The 19,852-nt window shown below is 45.0% G+C and overlaps 1 protein-coding gene across 2 annotated transcripts; it reads right to left on the bottom strand.

The window, feature by feature from the left end:
• Nucleotides 1-13: 13 nt before the first annotated feature.
• ldhbb (lactate dehydrogenase Bb) lies at nt 14-19,009 on the bottom strand. 2 transcript variants are annotated; one of them, XM_079603148.1, is made up of 8 exons: nt 18,636-19,009; nt 16,867-17,003; nt 15,936-16,053; nt 15,542-15,715; nt 5,282-5,455; nt 3,335-3,452; nt 2,992-3,115; nt 14-1,569 (listed from the first exon to the last, which is right to left on the bottom strand). In XM_079603148.1, the coding sequence occupies exons 1-8, from the start codon at nt 18,688-18,690 to the stop codon at nt 1,402-1,404; spliced, it is 1,068 nt and encodes a 355-aa protein (XP_079459274.1). In that variant the 5' UTR covers nt 18,691-19,009; the 3' UTR covers nt 14-1,401. The 2 variants fall into 2 exon arrangements, with proteins under 2 accessions (XP_079459274.1, XP_079459275.1); XM_079603149.1 differs by having other exon boundaries at nt 18,349-18,642.
• Nucleotides 19,010-19,852: the final 843 nt, after the last annotated feature.

Below are 19,852 nucleotides of genomic sequence, written 5' to 3'. Positions count from 1 at the left end.
TGTGAGACTAATATACATTTTTACCAACAAAGATTCTGTTTAATAAATGGATTATATCCTTGATGGTCCAGCTAGTGTTGCCCGACATCACATTTAAAGCCTTATACAAGTGCAAACATTACACACGTGTTTATATTTGTAGCATTTGCCTTACATATTGCACTTCAATATCAACATTTAGTGCATACAGTGAGTAGTTCTTGTCACCAACAGTCATTTGGAAGAGCAACAATGTCAATCAAAAGTTTGGACACACCTACTTATTCTTTATGGCCATTTTTCACATTTTGTGATCAAAAGCGAGAAACAAAAACTCTCATATTTTAGTTTTTTTTTCTCAGTTTAGATTCCAGTTCTTCTTACTCTGTCAGGGCATGCACCAACCATCTCGAAATGCATCATGGGAGGTTTTTAAACACTTGAACATGTAACCTGAACGCTTGATGATGCTTTTCCTTCACAATCTGCTCAATCATGCATAAAAAAAACAATGGTAAGATAAATCAAATGTTGACAAAATGTATATTTGTTTACAAAGCTAATTTGGAGCATTTGAGCATAAACTTTTGGATCAACATCAATTCAGTAAATTGTATCCAAACTTTTGAACTTGTAGAGTATATTATGCTATATTTCACCATAAGCTTTCAGACACCAAGATCTGTTTTACAGAAACGGTCATGCGTTTCTGATTATTTTAAGTATTTAGATTCAGACCCCTTAATCATTTGATAGTACGATTTATACACTGTCCTGCCAAAAAAACTAAAGTCGCGGTTTGGGTTTAAACAGGCAAATGCATAAGAGTGTATGGTTGGATCATTATTGCAGAGATTTATGTTTCTAGCATGTTATATATTTGGCATCAGTTTTTCTAAAGTAGACTTTAAATGTTGGGATGTTTTTCCATCACGAGGTGCATCAGTTTTTGGTCCCGATCTTCAATGCAAGAGTCCAGCGGTCTGTAAAGTGTCCTCCAGCACGTCTCACAGACTTTCAGTGAATGTAAGATCTGGACTCCGAGGAGACGATTCATGTGTGAAAATGATTCTTCATGTTTCCTCACAACCATTCCTTCACAATCTGAGCCTGACGAATCTTGACATTGTCATCCTGGAATATATTCATGTGTCTTTATACATGGTTGTTTAAGAAATGAAAAGCTACACACTCCATCAGTTACGGCCAAACATGCTGGAAACATAAAAATCACTGCAATAACGATCCATTCATAGACTTTTAAGCATTTGCATATGACTTATTTGTGGCTGGGCAGAGTATGTTTGCATTACTTAAAAAAAATATTAAAAAAATCTTATGCAACACCTCTAGTGAGTCATGAAGCAGTGATCAGACATCGGACGCTGTGAATAAAAGCTCTTGGTGGCGAGTTGGCGAGCGTTACAGGTCTTTCAGGTCTTTCTGGATGTGCCACAGCATGTCTGCGCTCTTCTTCAGCTGCGACACCTCGTCGCTGGTCAGAGTCATGTTGACCACACTGCCCACTCCAGCGCTGTTCAACACACACGGCAGGCTCAGGAAGACCTCGTCTCCGATCCCGTACATGCCCTGCAACAAACATCTGCATTCAGGCCTGGAAACGGGTTTCATCATTGATTTACTGTAGGATCAAGTTCAAAACGTAGGTCCTGTCAATCATCATTACGAACGTACTATATGTGACCCTGGATCACAAAACCAGTCACGAGTCGCACGGGTATATTTGTGGCAATAGCCAACTATACATTGTGTGGGTCAAAATTATAGATTTCTCTTTTATGCCAAAAATCATTAGGATATTAAGTAAAGATCATGTTCCATGAAGATATTTTGTACCGTAAATATACAAAACATTTATTTTTGTGAGTGAATGCAGCACAATCGTGAACATAAATAGACAACTTTCTCAATGTTCAGATTTTTTTGCACCCTCAGATTCCAGATTTTCAATAGTTGTATCTCGGCCAAATATGGTCATATCCTAACAAAGTACAAACCATACATCAATGGAAAGCTTATTTAGATGATTTAGATTTCAGATGATGTATAAATCTCACTTTAAAGAAATTGACCCATGTGACTGGTATTGTGGTCCAGGGTCACATATACGCAGCAGACACCACGTCATTCCATTGACAAGTTTTTCCGGAAGCCCTCCTACTCCAGTAAATTATCTCAATCCTCTTATGTGCAATTCCACTACAGGTTTTTTGTTTTTTTTTACCATTAGTTTGCCATTTAACCGCGCGGCTGAATGGGCAGGCGAACTAGAGAAAGGGTTATTTCACCCAAAAATGTTTAATTGTGTCATTAATTACACCACCCTCATGTCGTTCCAAACCCGTAAGACTTTTTGAGTCGAGTCTCTTCAGAAAATTTGGACTAAACCACTAAATTCATATGGATTAGTTTTACGATCTACTTTTTGAAGCGTCAAAGTTGTAGTGCAAAAGTGGGTAACGGTCAATGGAGGGACAGAAACCTCTCAGATTTCATCAAAAATATCTTCATTTGTGTTCGGAAGATGAACGAAAGTCTTACGGGTTTGGGACGACGTAATTAATGACAGAATGAAACATGTTTGGGTAAATCTCTCTGATGTCAGTATGACAACATGCCCCACTATAGCATGAACTTGTTTAATAAATACATTGTTTTGGGGAAAATGGTGGACATTTTTTAATAGGTTTTTTTGTGGTCAAGACTTTAAGGGTTGTGTCTTTACACTGAGAGAAACATTTTCTGGATTAATGTGTGATAACTAGCCCCGGTCTCCGCTACTTACAAGCAATCATATTTATCACAAGCATTTTAACGGTCTAATAATATTATATTGTCTAATATAACTTTATAAATGTCTTTACGGTCACTTTTGATCAATTGAATGCGTCTTTTCTGAATAAAAGTATTATTTCCGTTTTCTTATTTTTAAACTGTAACAGGCCCTGAACTGTTGAGCGTGTGTGTGTGTTATATGTGGGGTTTCCTGACCTTCACCATGGTGGACACGGGATGGACTCGGTTCAGGTTCTTCATCAGACTCTCGCTCAGGTCGGCCACGCTCAAGCCGATGGCCCAGTTAGTGTAACCTTTCAGCCGGATCACCTCATAGGCACTGCGGTGAACAAGTAGTGCATACTCATTTCTGTCTGAATGCATTTGTTTTTTAACCAAACTGAATTATTACGTTTATTTATTTGTGAGATAGCGAGACACAACACTGAATCAATCATGCAATGTCGTGAAGTAACGTGATGACAGTGTTGCAAACTTTTTTAATTGTTCCTTTCACAGACAAATTCATTCATTAGGACTTATATCTAAAGAGACGAACCTGTCCACGACCTTCTTGTGCGTTTCTTTCCAGTTCTCTCTGTCCGTGTCTTTGCCGATATCAGGATTGAGTTTCTGCAGACTGACTCCTGCCACGTTAGTGCCGCTCCAAACAGGAACTGCAAAACAAACACAAGAGACCAGGAGCTCCTCAATGATATTAAATGTTCAGAATTTCATGCCAATATTTATGGTTTTATTTTATGTTTATTGGTAATAAATAGAATGTATTTTATAAAAACATAACATTTTACAATTCATATAATTAAATTATTACATATGTATAATTTATTATTATTCATATTATTTCAATTTTGAATAATAAATATTAATAATTATTTAATAACTACTATTGTATTATTTATTATATTAATTAGTATGTATGCTAAGAATGCATAATAATTAATGATGTATATCATTTATTATTCATATTTCAATTTTGAATAATAAATATTAACAATTATTTAATAACTACTATTTTATTATTTATTATAATAAATAATACCGCTGGATCTCACCGCTGGAGTCTCCGTGTTCTCACACACACACACAGTCTGACCGCTGGAGTCTCCGTGTTCTCACACACACACACAGTCTGACCGCTGGAGTCTCCGTGTTCTCCCAGTATCCACACACACACACACACAGTCTCACCGCTGGAGTCTCCGTGTTCTCACACACACACACACGGTCTCACCGCTGGAGTCTCCGTGTTCTCACACACACACACACAGTCTGACCGCTGGAGTCTCCGTGTTCTCCCAGTACACACACACGGTCTCACCGCTGGAATCTCCGTGTTCTCACACACACACACACACACAGTCCGACCGCTGGAGTCTCCGTGTTCTCCCAGTATCCACACACACACACACACGGTCTCACAGCTGGAGTCTCCGTGTTCTCCCAGTACACACACACACACACACGGTCTCACCGCTGGAGTCTCCGTGTTCTCCCAGTATCCACACACACACACACACACACGGTCTCACCGCTGGAGTCTCCGTGTTCTCACACACACACACACACAGTCTGACCGCTGGAGTCTCCGTGTTCTCCCAGTACACACACACACACACACACACACACGGTCTCACCGCTGGAGTCTCCGTGTTCTCACACACACACACACACACACACAGTCCGACCGCTGGAGTCTCCGTGTTCTCCCAGTATCCACACACACACACACACACACACACACACATGGTCTCACCGCTGGAGTCTCCGTGTTCTCCCAGTACACACACACACACACACACGGTCTCACCGCTGGAGTCTCCGTGTTCTCACACACACACACACAGTCCGACCGCTGGAGTCTCCGTGTTCTCCCAGTATCCACACACACACACACACAGTCTCACCGCTGGAGTCTCCGTGTTCTCCCAGTATCCACACACACACACACGGTGTCACCGCTGGAGTCTCCGTGTTCTCCCAGTATCCACACACACACACACACACACACACACACACACACACACACACACACACACACACACGGTCTCACCGCTGGAGTCTCCGTGTTCTCCCAGTATCCACACACACACACACACGGTCTCACCGCTGGAGTCTCCGTGTTCTCCCAGTATCCACACACACACACACACGGTCTCACCGCTGGAGTCTCCGTGTTCTCCCAGTATCCACACACACACACACACACACACGGTCTCACCGCTGGAGTCTCCGTGTTCTCCCAGTATCCACACACACACACACACACACGGTCTCACCGCTGGAGTCTCCGTGTTCTCCCAGTATCCACACACACACACACACGGTGTCACCGCTGGAGTCTCCGTGTTCTCCCAGTATCCACACACACACACACGGTCTCACCGCTGGAGTCTCCGTGTTCTCCCAGTATCCACACACACACACGGTCTCACCGCTGGAGTCTCCGTGTTCTCCCAGTATCCACACACACACACGGTCTCACCGCTGGAGTCTCCGTGTTCTCCCAGTATCCACCCACTGAAGCTGCTGGGATGGATGCCCAGCCTCTCGGCCATCAGGAACCGGAAGCGAGCCGAGTCCAGGTTTGTCCCGCTGCCGATGACGCGGTGCTTCGGGAGGCCGCTCAGCTTCCAGGTCACGTACGTCAAAACATCCACTGTAGCAGAAAAACTGTTATAAACGCAAATAAAGTGGGGTGTGTGTGAGGTGTGTGTGACAGAGAGTGCCTGCGTGTGACCGAAAGAGTGAGTGAGTGACCAGAGAGTGAGTGTGTGAGTTTGAGTGAGAGTGTGTGACCCAGAGAGTGAGTGTGTGTGACCCAGAGAGTGAGTGTGTGTGACCCAGAGAGTGAGCGATAATGAGAGTGTGAGTGTGATAATGAGTGTGAGTGTGTGACAGTGTGTGTGACAGAGTGTGTGTGTGTGAGAGAGTGTGATAATGAGTGTGTGTGACACTCATTATCTCGCTCACTCCCAGTGAGTGAGCGAGAGTGAGCGATAATGAGAGTGTGAGTGTGATAATGAGTGTGAGTGTGTGACCCAGAGAGTGAGTGTGTGACCCAGAGAGTAAGCGATAATGAGTGTGAGATAGTGAGAGTGTGAGTGTGTGACAGAGAGTGTGTGTGTGTGATAGTGAGAGTGCGAGTGTGTGACAGAGAGTGTGCGTGTGATCGTGAGAGTGGGAGTGTGTGACAGAGTGTGTGTGTGTGATAGTGAGAGTGCGAGTGTGTGACAGAGAGTGTGCGTGTGATCGTGAGAGTGCGAGTGTGTGACAGAGTGTGTGTGTGTGATAGTGAGAGTGCGAGTGTGTGACAGAGTGTGCGTGTGATCGTGAGAGTGGGAGTGTGTGACAGAGTGTGTGTGTGTGATAGTGAGAGTGCGAGTGTGTGACAGAGAGTGTGCGTGTGATCGTGAGAGTGGGAGTGTGTGACAGAGTGTGTGTGTGTGATAGTGAGAGTGTGTGACAGAGAGTGTGCGTGTGATCGTGAGAGTGCGAGTGTGTCACAGAGTGTGTGTGTGTGTGTGATAGTGAGAGTGCGAGTGTGTGACAGAGAGTGTGTGTGTGTGTGTGTGAGATAGTGAGAGTGCGAGTGTGTGACAGAGTGTGTGTGTGTGATAGTGAGAGTGCGAGTGTGTGACAGTGTGTGTGTGTGATAGTGTGAGTGTGTGACAGAGAGAGTGCGAGTGTGTGACAGAGTGTGTGTGTGTGATAGTGAGAGTGTGTGACAGAGAGTGTGCGTGTGATCGTGAGAGTGCGAGTGTGTGACAGAGTGTGTGTGTGTGTGATAGTGAGAGTGCGAGTGTGTGACAGAGAGTGTGTGTGTGTGTGTGTGTGTGTGAGATAGTGAGAGTGCGAGTGTGTGACAGAGTGTGTGTGTGTGAGATAGTGAGAGTGCGAGTGTGTGACAGAGTGTGTGTGTGATAGTGAGAGTGCGAGTGTGTGACAGTGTGTGTGTGTGATAGTGTGAGTGTGTGACAGAGAGAGTGCGAGTGTGTGACAGAGAGTGTGTGTGTGTGTGATAGTGAGAGTGCGAGTGTGTGACAGAGTGTGTGTGTGTGTGTGTGTGTGTGTGTGTGTGTGTGTGTGTGTGTGTGTGTGTGAGAGTGCGAGTGTGTGACAGAGAGTGTGTGTGTGTGTGTGTGTGTGTGTGTGAGATAGTGAGAGTGCGACTGTGTGACAGAGTGTGTGTGTGTGATAGTGAGAGTGCGAGTGTGTGACAGAGTGTGTGTGTGTGAGATAGTGAGAGTGCGAGTGTGTGACAGAGTGTGTGTGTGATAGTGAGAGTGCGAGTGTGTGACAGAGAGTGTGTGTGTGTGTGATAGTGTGAGTGTGTGACAGAGAGAGTGCGAGTGTGTGACAGAGAGTGTGTGTGTGTGATAGTGAGAGTGCGAGTGTGTGACAGAGTGTGTGTGTGTGTGATAGTGAGAGTGCGAGTGTGTGACAGAGAGTGTGTGTGATAGTGAGAGTGCGAGTGTGATAGTGAGATTGTGAGTGTGTGACAGTGTGTGTGTGATAGTGAGAGTGCGAGTGTGTGACAGTGTGTGTGTGTGATAGTGAGAGTGCGAGTGTGTGACAGAGAGTGTGTGTGTGTGTGTGTGATAGTGAGAGTGCGAGTGTGTGACAGAGAGTGTGTGTGTGATAGTGAGAGTGCGAGTGTGTGACAGAGTGTGTGTGTGTGATAGTGAGATTGTGAGTGTGTGACAGTGTGTGTGTGATAGTGAGAGTGCGAGTGTGTGACAGTGTGTGTGTGTGATAGTGAGAGTGTGTGACAGAGAGTGTGCGTGTGATCGTGAGAGTGCGAGTGTGTCACAGAGTGTGTGTGTGTGTGTGATAGTGAGAGTGCGAGTGTGTGACAGAGAGTGTGTGTGTGTGTGTGTGAGATAGTGAGAGTGCGAGTGTGTGACAGAGTGTGTGTGTGTGATAGTGAGAGTGCGAGTGTGTGACAGTGTGTGTGTGTGATAGTGTGAGTGTGTGACAGAGAGAGTGCGAGTGTGTGACAGAGTGTGTGTGTGTGATAGTGAGAGTGTGTGACAGAGAGTGTGCGTGTGATCGTGAGAGTGCGAGTGTGTGACAGAGTGTGTGTGTGTGTGATAGTGAGAGTGCGAGTGTGTGACAGAGAGTGTGTGTGTGTGTGTGTGTGTGTGAGATAGTGAGAGTGCGAGTGTGTGACAGAGTGTGTGTGTGTGAGATAGTGAGAGTGCGAGTGTGTGACAGAGTGTGTGTGTGATAGTGAGAGTGCGAGTGTGTGACAGTGTGTGTGTGTGATAGTGTGAGTGTGTGACAGAGAGAGTGCGAGTGTGTGACAGAGAGTGTGTGTGTGTGTGATAGTGAGAGTGCGAGTGTGTGACAGAGTGTGTGTGTGTGTGTGTGTGTGTGTGTGTGTGTGTGTGTGTGTGTGTGTGAGAGTGCGAGTGTGTGACAGAGAGTGTGTGTGTGTGTGTGTGTGTGTGTGTGTGAGATAGTGAGAGTGCGACTGTGTGACAGAGTGTGTGTGTGTGATAGTGAGAGTGCGAGTGTGTGACAGAGTGTGTGTGTGTGAGATAGTGAGAGTGCGAGTGTGTGACAGAGTGTGTGTGTGATAGTGTGAGTGTGTGACAGAGAGAGTGCGAGTGTGTGACAGAGAGTGTGTGTGTGTGATAGTGAGAGTGCGAGTGTGTGACAGAGTGTGTGTGTGTGATAGTGAGAGTGCGAGTGTGTGACAGAGAGTGTGTGTGATAGTGAGAGTGCGAGTGTGTGACAGAGTGTGTGTGTGTGATAGTGAGATTGTGAGTGTGTGACAGTGTGTGTGTGATAGTGAGAGTGCGAGTGTGTGACAGTGTGTGTGTGTGATAGTGAGAGTGCGAGTGTGTGACAGAGAGTGTGTGTGTGTGTGTGATAGTGAGAGTGCGAGTGTGTGACAGAGAGTGTGTGTGTGATAGTGAGAGTGCGAGTGTGTGACAGAGTGTGTGTGTGTGATAGTGAGATTGTGAGTGTGTGACAGTGTGTGTGTGATAGTGAGAGTGCGAGTGTGTGACAGTGTGTGTGTGTGATAGTGAGAGTGCGAGTGTGTGACAGAGAGTGTGTGTGTGTGTGTGTGATAGTGAGAGTGCGGGTGTGTGACAGAGTGTGTGTGATAGTGAGAGTGCGAGTGTGTGACAGAGTGTGTGTGTGTGATAGTGAGAGTGCCAGTGTGTGACAGAGTGTGTGTGTGTGATAGTGAGAGTGCGAGTGTGTGACAGTGTGTGTGTGTGATAGTGAGAGTGCGAATGTGTGACAGTGTGTGTGTGTGATAGTGAGAGTGCGAGTGTGTGACAGTGTGTGTGTGATAGTGAGAGTGCGAGTGTGTGACAGTGTGTGAGTGTGTGACAGAGAGTGTGTGTGTGTGATGTGTGTGTGTGTGTGTGATAGTGAGAGTGCGGGTGTGTGACAGAGTGTGTGTGATAGTGAGAGTGCGAGTGTGTGACAGAGAGTGTGTGTGTGTGATAGTGAGAGTGCCAGTGTGTGACAGAGTGTGTGTGTGTGATAGTGAGAGTGCGAGTGTGTGACAGAGAGTGTGTGTGTGTGTGTGTGTGATAGTGAGAGTGCGGGTGTGTGACAGAGTGTGTGTGATAGTGAGAGTGCGAGTGTGTGACAGAGTGTGTGTGTGTGATAGTGAGAGTGCCAGTGTGTGACAGAGTGTGTGTGTGTGATAGTGAGAGTGCGAGTGTGTGACAGTGTGTGTGTGTGATAGTGAGAGTGCGAATGTGTGACAGTGTGTGTGTGTGATAGTGAGAGTGCGAGTGTGTGACAGTGTGTGTGTGATAGTGAGAGTGCGAGTGTGTGACAGTGTGTGAGTGTGTGACAGAGAGTGTGTGTGTGTGATAGTGAGAGTGCGAGTGTGTGACAGAGAGTGCGAGTGTGTGACAGAGTGTGTGTGTGTGATAGTGAGAGTGCGAGTGTGTGACAGAGAGTGTGTGTGATAGTGAGAGTGCGAGTGTGTGACAGAGTGTGTGTGTGTGATAGTGAGATTGTGAGTGTGTGACAGTGTGTGTGTGATAGTGAGAGTGCGAGTGTGTGACAGTGTGTGTGTGTGATAGTGAGAGTGCGAGTGTGTGACAGAGAGTGTGTGTGTGTGTGTGTGATAGTGAGAGTGCGAGTGTGTGACAGAGAGTGTGTGTGTGATAGTGAGAGTGCGAGTGTGTGACAGAGTGTGTGTGTGTGATAGTGAGATTGTGAGTGTGTGACAGTGTGTGTGTGATAGTGAGAGTGCGAGTGTGTGACAGTGTGTGTGTGTGATAGTGAGAGTGCGAGTGTGTGACAGAGAGTGTGTGTGTGTGTGTGTGATAGTGAGAGTGCGGGTGTGTGACAGAGTGTGTGTGATAGTGAGAGTGCGAGTGTGTGACAGAGTGTGTGTGTGTGATAGTGAGAGTGCCAGTGTGTGACAGAGTGTATGTGTGTGATAGTGAGAGTGCCAGTGTGTGACAGTGTGTGTGTGTGATAGTGAGAGTGCGAATGTGTGACAGTGTGTGTGTGTGATAGTGAGAGTGCGAGTGTGTGACAGTGTGTGTGTGATAGTGAGAGTGCGAGTGTGTGACAGTGTGTGAGTGTGTGACAGAGAGTGTGTGTGTGTGATGTGTGTGTGTGTGTGTGATAGTGAGAGTGCGGGTGTGTGACAGAGTGTGTGTGATAGTGAGAGTGCGAGTGTGTGACAGAGAGTGTGTGTGTGTGATAGTGAGAGTGCCAGTGTGTGACAGTGTGTGTGTGTGATAGTGAGAGTGCGAGTGTGTGACAGAGAGTGTGTGTGTGTGTGTGTGATAGTGAGAGTGCGGGTGTGTGACAGAGTGTGTGTGATAGTGAGAGTGCGAGTGTGTGACAGAGTGTGTGTGTGTGATAGTGAGAGTGCCAGTGTGTGACAGAGTGTGTGTGTGTGATAGTGAGAGTGCGAGTGTGTGACAGTGTGTGTGTGTGATAGTGAGAGTGCGAATGTGTGACAGTGTGTGTGTGTGATAGTGAGAGTGCGAGTGTGTGACAGTGTGTGTGTGATAGTGAGAGTGCGAGTGTGTGACAGTGTGTGAGTGTGTGACAGAGAGTGTGTGTGTGTGATGTGTGTGTGTGTGTGTGTGATAGTGAGAGTGCGGGTGTGTGACAGAGTGTGTGTGATAGTGAGAGTGCGAGTGTGTGACAGAGAGTGTGTGTGTGTGATAGTGAGAGTGCCAGTGTGTGACAGAGTGTGTGTGTGTGATAGTGAGAGTGCGAGTGTGTGACAGTGTGTGTGTGTGATAGTGAGAGTGCGAGTGTGTGACAGAGTGTGTGTGTGTGACAGAGAGTGTGTGTGTGTGATAGTGAGAGTGCGAGTGTGTGACAGAAGGGTGTGTGTGATAGTGAGAGTGCGAGTGTGTGACAGAGAGTGTGTGTGTGATAGTGAGAGTGCGAGTGTGTGACAGAGAGTGTGTGTGTGATAGTGAGAGTGCGAGTGTGTGACAGAGAGTGTGTGTATGTGTGTGATAGTGAGTGTGCAAGTGTGTGACAGAGTGTGTGTGATAGTGAGAGTGCGAGTGTGTGACAGAGAGTGTGTGTGATAGTGAGAGTGCGTGACAGAGAGTGTGTGTGTGTGATAGTGAGAGTGTGTGTGTGTGATAGTGAGAGTGCGAGTGTGTGACAGAGAGTGTGTGTGTGTGATAGTGAGTGTGCAAGTGTGTGACAGAGTGTGTGTGATAGTGAGAGTGCGAGTGTGTGACAGAGAGTGTGTGTGTGTGATAGTGAGAGTGCGAGTGTGTGACAGAGAGAGTGCGAGTTTGTGACAGAGAGTGTGTGTGTGTGATAGTGAGAGTGCGAGTGTGTGACAGAGAGTGTGTGTGTGTGTGTGTGTGATAGTGAGAGTGCGAGTGTGTGTGTGTATGATGGAGAGAGTGCGAGTGTGTGACAGAGTGTGTGTGTGTGATAGTGAGAGTGCGAGTGTGTGCGTGTATGATAGTGAGAGTGCGAGTGTGTGACAGAGTGTGTGTGTGTGATAGTGAGAGTGCGAGTGTGTAAAAGAGAGAGTGCGAGTGTGTGACAGAGAGTGTGTGTGTGATAGTGAGAGTGCGAGTGTGTGACAGAGTGTGTGTGTGTGTGTGTGTGTGTGTGATAGTGAGAGTGAGAGTGCGAGTGTGTGACAGAGTGTGTGTGTGTGTGTGATAGTGAGAGTGAGAGTGTGTGACAGAGTGTGTGTGTGTGATAGTGAGTGTGAGTGTGTGACAGAGTGTGTGTGTTAGTGAGAGTGAGAGTGTGTGACAGAGTGTGTGTGTGTGATAGTGAGTGTGAGTGTGTGACAGAGAGTGTGTGTGTGTGTGATAGTGAGTGTGCAAGTGTGTGACAGAGTGTGTGTGTTAGTGAGAGTGAGAGTGTGTGACAGAGTGTGTGTGTGTGATAGTGAGTGTGAGTGTGTGACAGAGAGTGTGTGTGTGTGATAGTGAGTGCGAGTGTGTGACAGAGTGTGTGTGTGATAGTGAGAGTGCGAGTGTGTGACAGAGTGTGTGTGTGTGATAGTGAGAGTGCGAGTGTGTAAAAGAGAGAGTGCGAGTGTGTGACAGAGAGTGTGTGTGTGATAGTGAGAGTGCGAGTGTGTGACAGAGTGTGTGTGTGTGTGTGTGTGATAGTGAGAGTGAGAGTGCGAGTGTGTGACAGAGTGTGTGTGTGTGTGTGTGTGATAGTGAGAGTGTGTGACAGAGTGTGTGTGTGTGATAGTGAGTGTGAGTGTGTGACAGAGTGTGTGTGTTAGTGAGAGTGAGAGTGTGTGACAGAGTGTGTGTGTGTGATAGTGAGTGTGAGTGTGTGACAGAGAGTGTGTGTGTGTGTGTGATAGTGAGTGTGCAAGTGTGTGACAGAGTGTGTGTGTTAGTGAGAGTGAGAGTGTGTGACAGAGTGTGTGTGTGTGATAGTGAGTGTGAGTGTGTGACAGAGAGTGTGTGTGTGTGATAGTGAGTGCGAGTGTGTGACAGAGTGTGTGTGTGTGTGATAGTGAGAGTGCGAGTGTGTGACAGAGAGAGTGCAAGTGTGTGACAGAGAGTGTGTGTGTGATAGTGAGAGTGCGAGTGTGTGACAGAGTGTGTGTGTGTGTGTGATAGTGAGAGTGAGAGTGCGAGTGTGTGACAGAGTGTGTGTGTGTGTGTGTGTGTGTGATAGTGAGTGTGCAAGTGTGTGACAGAGTGTGTGTGTTAGTGAGAGTGAGAGTGTGTGACAGAGTGTGTGTGTGTGTGATAGTGAGTGTGAGTGTGTGACAGAGTGTGTGTGTGTGATAGTGAGTGCGAGTGTGTGACAGAGTGTGTGTGTGTGATAGTGAGTGCGAGTGTGTGACAGAGAGAGTGCAAGTGTGTGACAGAGAGTGTGTGTGTGATAGTGAGAGTGCGTGACAGAGTGTGTGTGTGTGTGTGTGTGACAGTGAGAGTGCGAGTGTGTGACAGAGAGTGTGTGTGTGATAGTGAGAGTGCGAGTGTGTGACAAAGTGTGTGTGTGTGATAGTGAGAGTGCGAGTGTGTGTATGTGAGATAGTGTGTGTGTGTGTTAGTGAGTGTGTGAGTGATCGACAGAGTGTGTGTGTGTGATAGTTTGAGTGCGAGTGTGTGTATGTGAGATAGTGTGTGTGTGAGTGAATGACAGAGTGTGTGTGTGTGTGTGTGTGTGTGATAGTGAGAGTGCGAGTGTGTGACAAAGAGTGTGTGTTAGTGAGAGTGAGAGTGTGTGACAGAGTGTGTGTTAGTGAGAGTGAGAGTGTGTGACAGAGTGTGTGTGTGTGATAGTGAGTGTGTGTGGACCTGGGTTAGACACCACGATGAGGATGCAGTTGGGACAGAGAGTGTGTGTGTGTGTGTGTGTGTGTGTGTACCTGGGTTAGACACCACGATGAGGATGCAGTTGGGACAGTGTGTGTGTACCTGGGTTAGACACCACGATATGGATACAGTTGGGACAGAGAGTGTGTGTGTGTGTGTGTGTGTACCTGGGTTAGACACTATGATGAGGATGCAGTTGGGACAGAGTGTGTGTGTGTGTGTGTGTATGTACCTGGGTTAGACACCCCGATGAGGATGCAGTTGGGACAGAGTGTGTGTGTGTGTGTGTCTGTACCTGGGTTAGACACCCCGATGAGGATGCAGTTGGGACAGAGTGTGTGTGTGTGTGTGTGTGTGTGTGTGTGTGTACCTGGGTTAGACACCACGATGAGGATGCAGTTGGGACAGTGTGTGTGTGTGTGTGTGTGTGTGTGTACCTGGGTTAGACACCACGATGAGGATGCAGTTGGGACAGTGTGTGTGTGTGTGTGTGTGTGTGTGTACCTGGGTTAGACAGCACGATGAGGATGCAGTTGGGACAGAGAGTGTGTGTGTGTGTGTGTGTGTGTGTACCTGGGTTAGACACCACGATGAGGATGCAGTTGGGACAGAGAGTGTGTGTGTGTGTGTGTGTGTGTGTGTACCTGGGTTAGACACCACGATGAGGATGCAGTTGGGACAGAGAGAGAGTGTGTGTGTGTGTGTGTGTGTGTACCTGGGTTAGACACCACAATGAGGATGCAGTTGGGACAGAGTGTGTGTGTGTGTACCTGGGTTAGACACCACGATGAGGATGCAGTTGGGACAGAGAGTGTGTGTGTGTGTACCTGGGTTAGACACCACGATGAGGATGCAGTTGGGACAGAGTGTGTGTGTGTGTGTGTGTGTGTGTGTCTGTACCTGGGTTAGACACCCCGATGAGGATGCAGTTGGGACAGAGTGTGTGTGTGTGTGTGTGTGTGTGTGTGTGTGTGTGTGTGTGTGTGTGTGTGTGTGTGTGTGTGTGTACCTGGGTTAGACACCACGATGAGGATGCAGTTGGGACAGTGTGTGTGTGTGTGTGTGTGTGTGTGTACCTGGGTTAGACAGCACGATGAGGATGCAGTTGGGACAGAGAGTGTGTGTGTGTGTGTGTGTGTGTACCTGGGTTAGACACCACGATGAGGATGCAGTTGGGACAGAGAGTGTGTGTGTGTGTGTGTGTGTGTGTGTACCTGGGTTAGACACCACGATGAGGATGCAGTTGGGACAGAGTGTGTGTGTGTGTGTGTGTACCTGGGTTAGACACCACGATGAGGATGCAGTTGGGACAGAGAGTGTGTGTGTGTGTACCTGGGTTAGACACCACGATGAGGATGCAGTTGGGACAGAGAGTGTGTGTGTGTGTGTGTGTGTGTGTGTGTGTGTACCTGGGTTAGACACCACGATGAGGATGCAGTTGGGACAGAGAGTGTGTGTGTGTGTGTGTGTGTGTACCTGGGTTAGACACCACGATGAGGATGCAGTTGGGACAGAGTGTGTGTGTGTGTGTGTGTGTGTGTGTGTGTGTGTACCTGGGTTAGACACCACGATGAGGATGCAGTTGGGACAGAGAGAGTGTGTGTGTGTGTGTGTGTGTGTGTACCTGGGTTAGACACCACGATGAGGATGCAGTTGGGACAGAGAGAGTGTGTGTGTGTGTGTGTGTGTGTGTACCTGGGTTAGACACCACGATGAGGATGCAGTTGGGACAGAGAGAGAGTGTGTGTGTGTGTGTGTACCTGGGTTAGACACCACGATGAGGATGCAGTTGGGACAGTGTGTGTGTGTGTGTGTGTGTGTGTGTGTGTGTACCTGGGTTAGACACCACGATGAGGATGCAGTTGGGACAGAGAGAGTGTGTGTGTGTGTGTGTGTGTGTACCTGGGTTAGACACCACGATGAGGATGCAGTTGGGACAGAGAGAGTGTGTGTGTGTGTGTGTGTGTGTGTACCTGGGTTAGACACCACGATGAGGATGCAGTTGGGACTGTATCTGACGATCTGAGGGATGATGTGTTTGAAGATGTTGACGTTTCTCTGCACCAGATTGAGTCTGCTCTCGCCCTCCTGCTGCCGAACGCCTGCCGTCACCACCACCACACGAGAGTTGGCCGTCACAGAGTAATCTGAAGGACAAAACATGTCACACACTTAAAACAAACCACTCAAAATTCCCAAGCAACCATATCGTAACCTAATACAAAACATATTAGCAACTGCTTAGCGACACCCTGGCAACCACCAGCATCATAGTGGCGACTTTTGCATGACTGAGCAACATTGAGGAGTTGCGGTGACAGAGGAATAAATGAATGAGCCATTTATATGACAGAAGACGTGCGCTACCTTTGCCTGAGACGATCTTGGGCGTCTTTAAGAAGAGACTTCCATGCTGTAAGTCCATCATCTCCCCCTTGAGTTTGTCCTCGACCACGTCCACCAGCGCCAGCTCGTCCGCCAGCTCCTGCACACACACACACACAACATTCAACAAATTACATATACTCATACTACACACAAGTATGTACTTTATTTTAAAATATTTTTAAAACACAGATTTTTTTTAGACACACTGATGGATAGAAATAATAATAGTACAAATAATAACAATTATACTACTTCTGATAATAAAAATATGAAAATACAGAAATAAAATATTAAAGAAATAATCATATTAAAAATAGATATAACAATAGTGTTTTTAGAGACAGTTACACCTAGACATTATTGACATTGAGACACAAAAAATGAAATAAAATAATTAAAAAAGTGAAAACATGTTTTTCATAGAAGAAATGTATTGAAATCATAGTCTCTCTGTGTGTGTGTGTGTGTGTGTGTGTGTGTGTGTGTGTGTGTGTGTGTGTGTGTGTGTGTGTATAGTTAATGTCAAATCATTGGCCAATAGGTTCTTCAAACTCAGCTTATTTTTGTCCTAATCTAGTTATTTGTTGACAGATTTTCACAAGACTCAGGATTGCTCATCTATGTTTGTGCTGGCCGTGGTTCTCCACCTTTTGTCTAATTGGACAAAGCGATCAAAGTCAAGCGCAGACACAAACATGACCCAAATCTATTGAAAAATGATTGATATTGTGACCCACTGACCTAATGACATCATCAGCATGAGCAATATGTTCATACCCTCGTGTACAATCAATAAACAAACAAGGAATTTGTCCAGGAATATGTTTGTGCTTTGGTCACAAAGTCTGAATTGTGTTGGCGAGAACAGCCGATCACGATCAACGACTTCATGACGTTCACACAGTCTCACCCGCAGGAGAATGCTGACGGCACACGCCATGCCGACCTGTCCCACGCCGACCACCGTCACTTTATTCCTGGGCGGTTCAACCGGCCCGCTGAACAGAGGAGTGATGAGCTTCTGCAGAACGGATGCCATATTCAACACTGCAGAGGAGGGAAGTCATCAAACCACTGCAAACACACTCACATCTAAACGAGGACTTTTTTAATACTGTACAAACTGTATATTCTCTCTCCTTACACTAACCAGACCCCTAAACCTACTCATCACACACAACTTTCTGCAGTTTTACATTCTTAAAAAACCTGATTTACAAATGAGTACGTCCATAAAGGGAGGTTTTGGTCACTTCTGGGTACAAATTTGTCCCCAAAATACAGTTAAGTAGGTACACACACCCACACACACATCTGCATAATACAGGTGAAACCCAAAAAATGTGAATATGCTGCAAAAGTTCATTTATTTCAGTAATTCAACTTAAAAGGTGACACGTGAATCTAATATATAGACTCATTACATGCAAAGTGAGATATTTCAAGCCTTTATTTGTTATAATTGTGATGATTATGGCTTACAGCTTATGAAAACCTTTTCACAATATTCTAATTTTGAATTTGGGGTTTTCATAAGCTGTAAGCCATAATCATCACAATTATAACAAATAAAGGCTTGAAATATCTCACTTTGCATGTAATGAGTCTATATAATATATTAGTGTCACCTTTTAAGTTGAATTACTGAAATGAATTTTTGCACCATATTCAAATTTTTCTATATTATTTCTATCTATATTATTCTTTATATATATATATATATATTATTTCTCTTAAATTGCAATGATATGAAAAAGAGAGAAACTGACTTAGAAAAAGACTTTTTCCTGTATCTCAGCATCTCATCTAGAGATCTCTACATTATCTCAAAATACGAAGGTAAAAAAGTCTGAATCAAAAGATCTCAATATTTCTCACAAGATTAAATGATTACATTTAACAAAAACTTTTTACACTAATAAAAACGACACAATTGGTAAAATTGCAGGCTAGTTAAAAATAAATCAATTGTTAAAAATTAATTTAACAATTAATAATGCTAAATAACAATTAACGTTTGATTCTAATAATGCTTATACTCATTAACATATAAATTATGATTCTGGGAAACACAATTACCTAGAAACCAGAAAGAGAGCTCTATAGCTTCAAATTTACAGGAATATTTTAAAGAAGTCAAAAGGAAAATACGAGGTTAATTTGAGGTGAAGCAAGTAAATCTCAAGAGAACATGTCGGATAAATTAGTCCCAGATTAAGTTTTGCCCAAACAACCTCTAACGAAGTTGATGATTAAAAACCTCACCAAGCAACAATTCCCAAAACTCAGTCAACAGAGCAGCAAATGGCGAACCTAATCTTATAATCAAAACAATCATAACACACAGATGAAATATAGAAATAAAGCAGCATGTGGCACTTTAAGATCTCACCGGTACACAGATGCTCTTCAGTAAATCACACAGGCATCACACGAAATCTGCTGTACTGAAGAGCCCGCTTCATGTTTATAATATCTGCTGTCTGTATAGATCAAGGTCACTTACAGGACACTCCTCCAGTGATGTATCATGTGGACAAACACACGTCCTGTCCTATATACACTCAAACAAACTGATCCTCACGTAACCCTGCTCTCGTTTCCAATCAAGGTCATTTAAGACTATATGTTCAACATCCACTCTTGTTAAAACACAAGCACATGCCAGACCAGTCTTACCATGTGTGTAGAGGCTTTGCGCGCCCAGGTAGAGATACCACCATGACACGAGCATTATTGTGTGATGTATTTATATGAGGCTCTGTCCTCCGTCTGCAGTCAGTGCTTTAAGTGCCAGTCCTGTGCCAGGCTAATGGAGTTACTGTAATCCGCTGCCATCTGCTGTACAGCCGCTGAAACACACGGTGACCGATTAAAACCAGAGAAATCACACGACACTAGTCCTGAGTTTACTGGTGTGTGTGTGTGTGTGTGTGTGTGTGTGTGTGTGTGTGTGTGTGTGTGTGTGTGGGGGTGTGTGGGTGTGTGTGTGTGTGTGTGTGTGTGTGTGTGTGTGGGTGTGTGGGTGTGTGTGTGTGTGTGTGTGGTCAGGCACACAGGTAAAGCTGTGAATTAGCGGAGTTCATGCGACTGATTGACACCTGTCACTTTCTGATTAGCCATTAGTGAGGGGTCAGACAGCAGATAGGCTAGAGCTTAAAACTACCTTAACAAATTACTTATTAAATACTCTTGACATACAGTAAGCAAAATGTGCATGATTGTCATAGATCAATATACTACTTCTAATAATAAAAATATGAAAATGCAGAAATAAATAAATTAAATATTAAAGAAATAATCATATTATAGATATAATAATTGTTTATAAAGACACTTACACCTAGACATTATTGACATTGAGACACACCAAAATGTAAAAAAAAGAAATAAATAAAATAATTAAAAAAGTGTGTGTGTGTGTGGTCAATACCGTACAATACCGTAATAAAATTTAGCATGTTGCTATAGTGGCTAGCCTACATTGTGCCGATATTGCCGATAATCAGAAAAGTTTTAATCCAAGCACTGATACATCAAAAGTAAATTACATCGGATGATCGTCATCGGTCAATATTGTATGAGCCTACTGTTATCGGTATGATTGGCCGTTAAAAATAGCGCCTATTTTTTGGGGTTCAAACTGACACATTTAATAAAAAATATAAAAAATATCAATACATCTCTATAAAATTGGTTTCTGCATATAATTTGCATACTTTTGAATGCATTAGCAGGATCAATTTTGTAAGGAAGCTCGTTTGTGCCACAAAAAAATACTTTTTTTTTATGTCAGATTGCGAGATGTAAACTCGCAATTGCGAGAAAAAAAGTCCGAATTGAGTTACAATAACCTTTTTTTATTCATTGGTGGGGAAAAAAAACTTCCATAATTT

Source organism: Phoxinus phoxinus, assembly GCF_949152265.1.
Source record: "Phoxinus phoxinus genome assembly, chromosome: 25".
Taxonomy (NCBI): Eukaryota; Metazoa; Chordata; class Actinopteri; order Cypriniformes; family Leuciscidae; genus Phoxinus; species Phoxinus phoxinus.
This window is presented reverse-complemented; position numbering and strand designations above follow the sequence as displayed.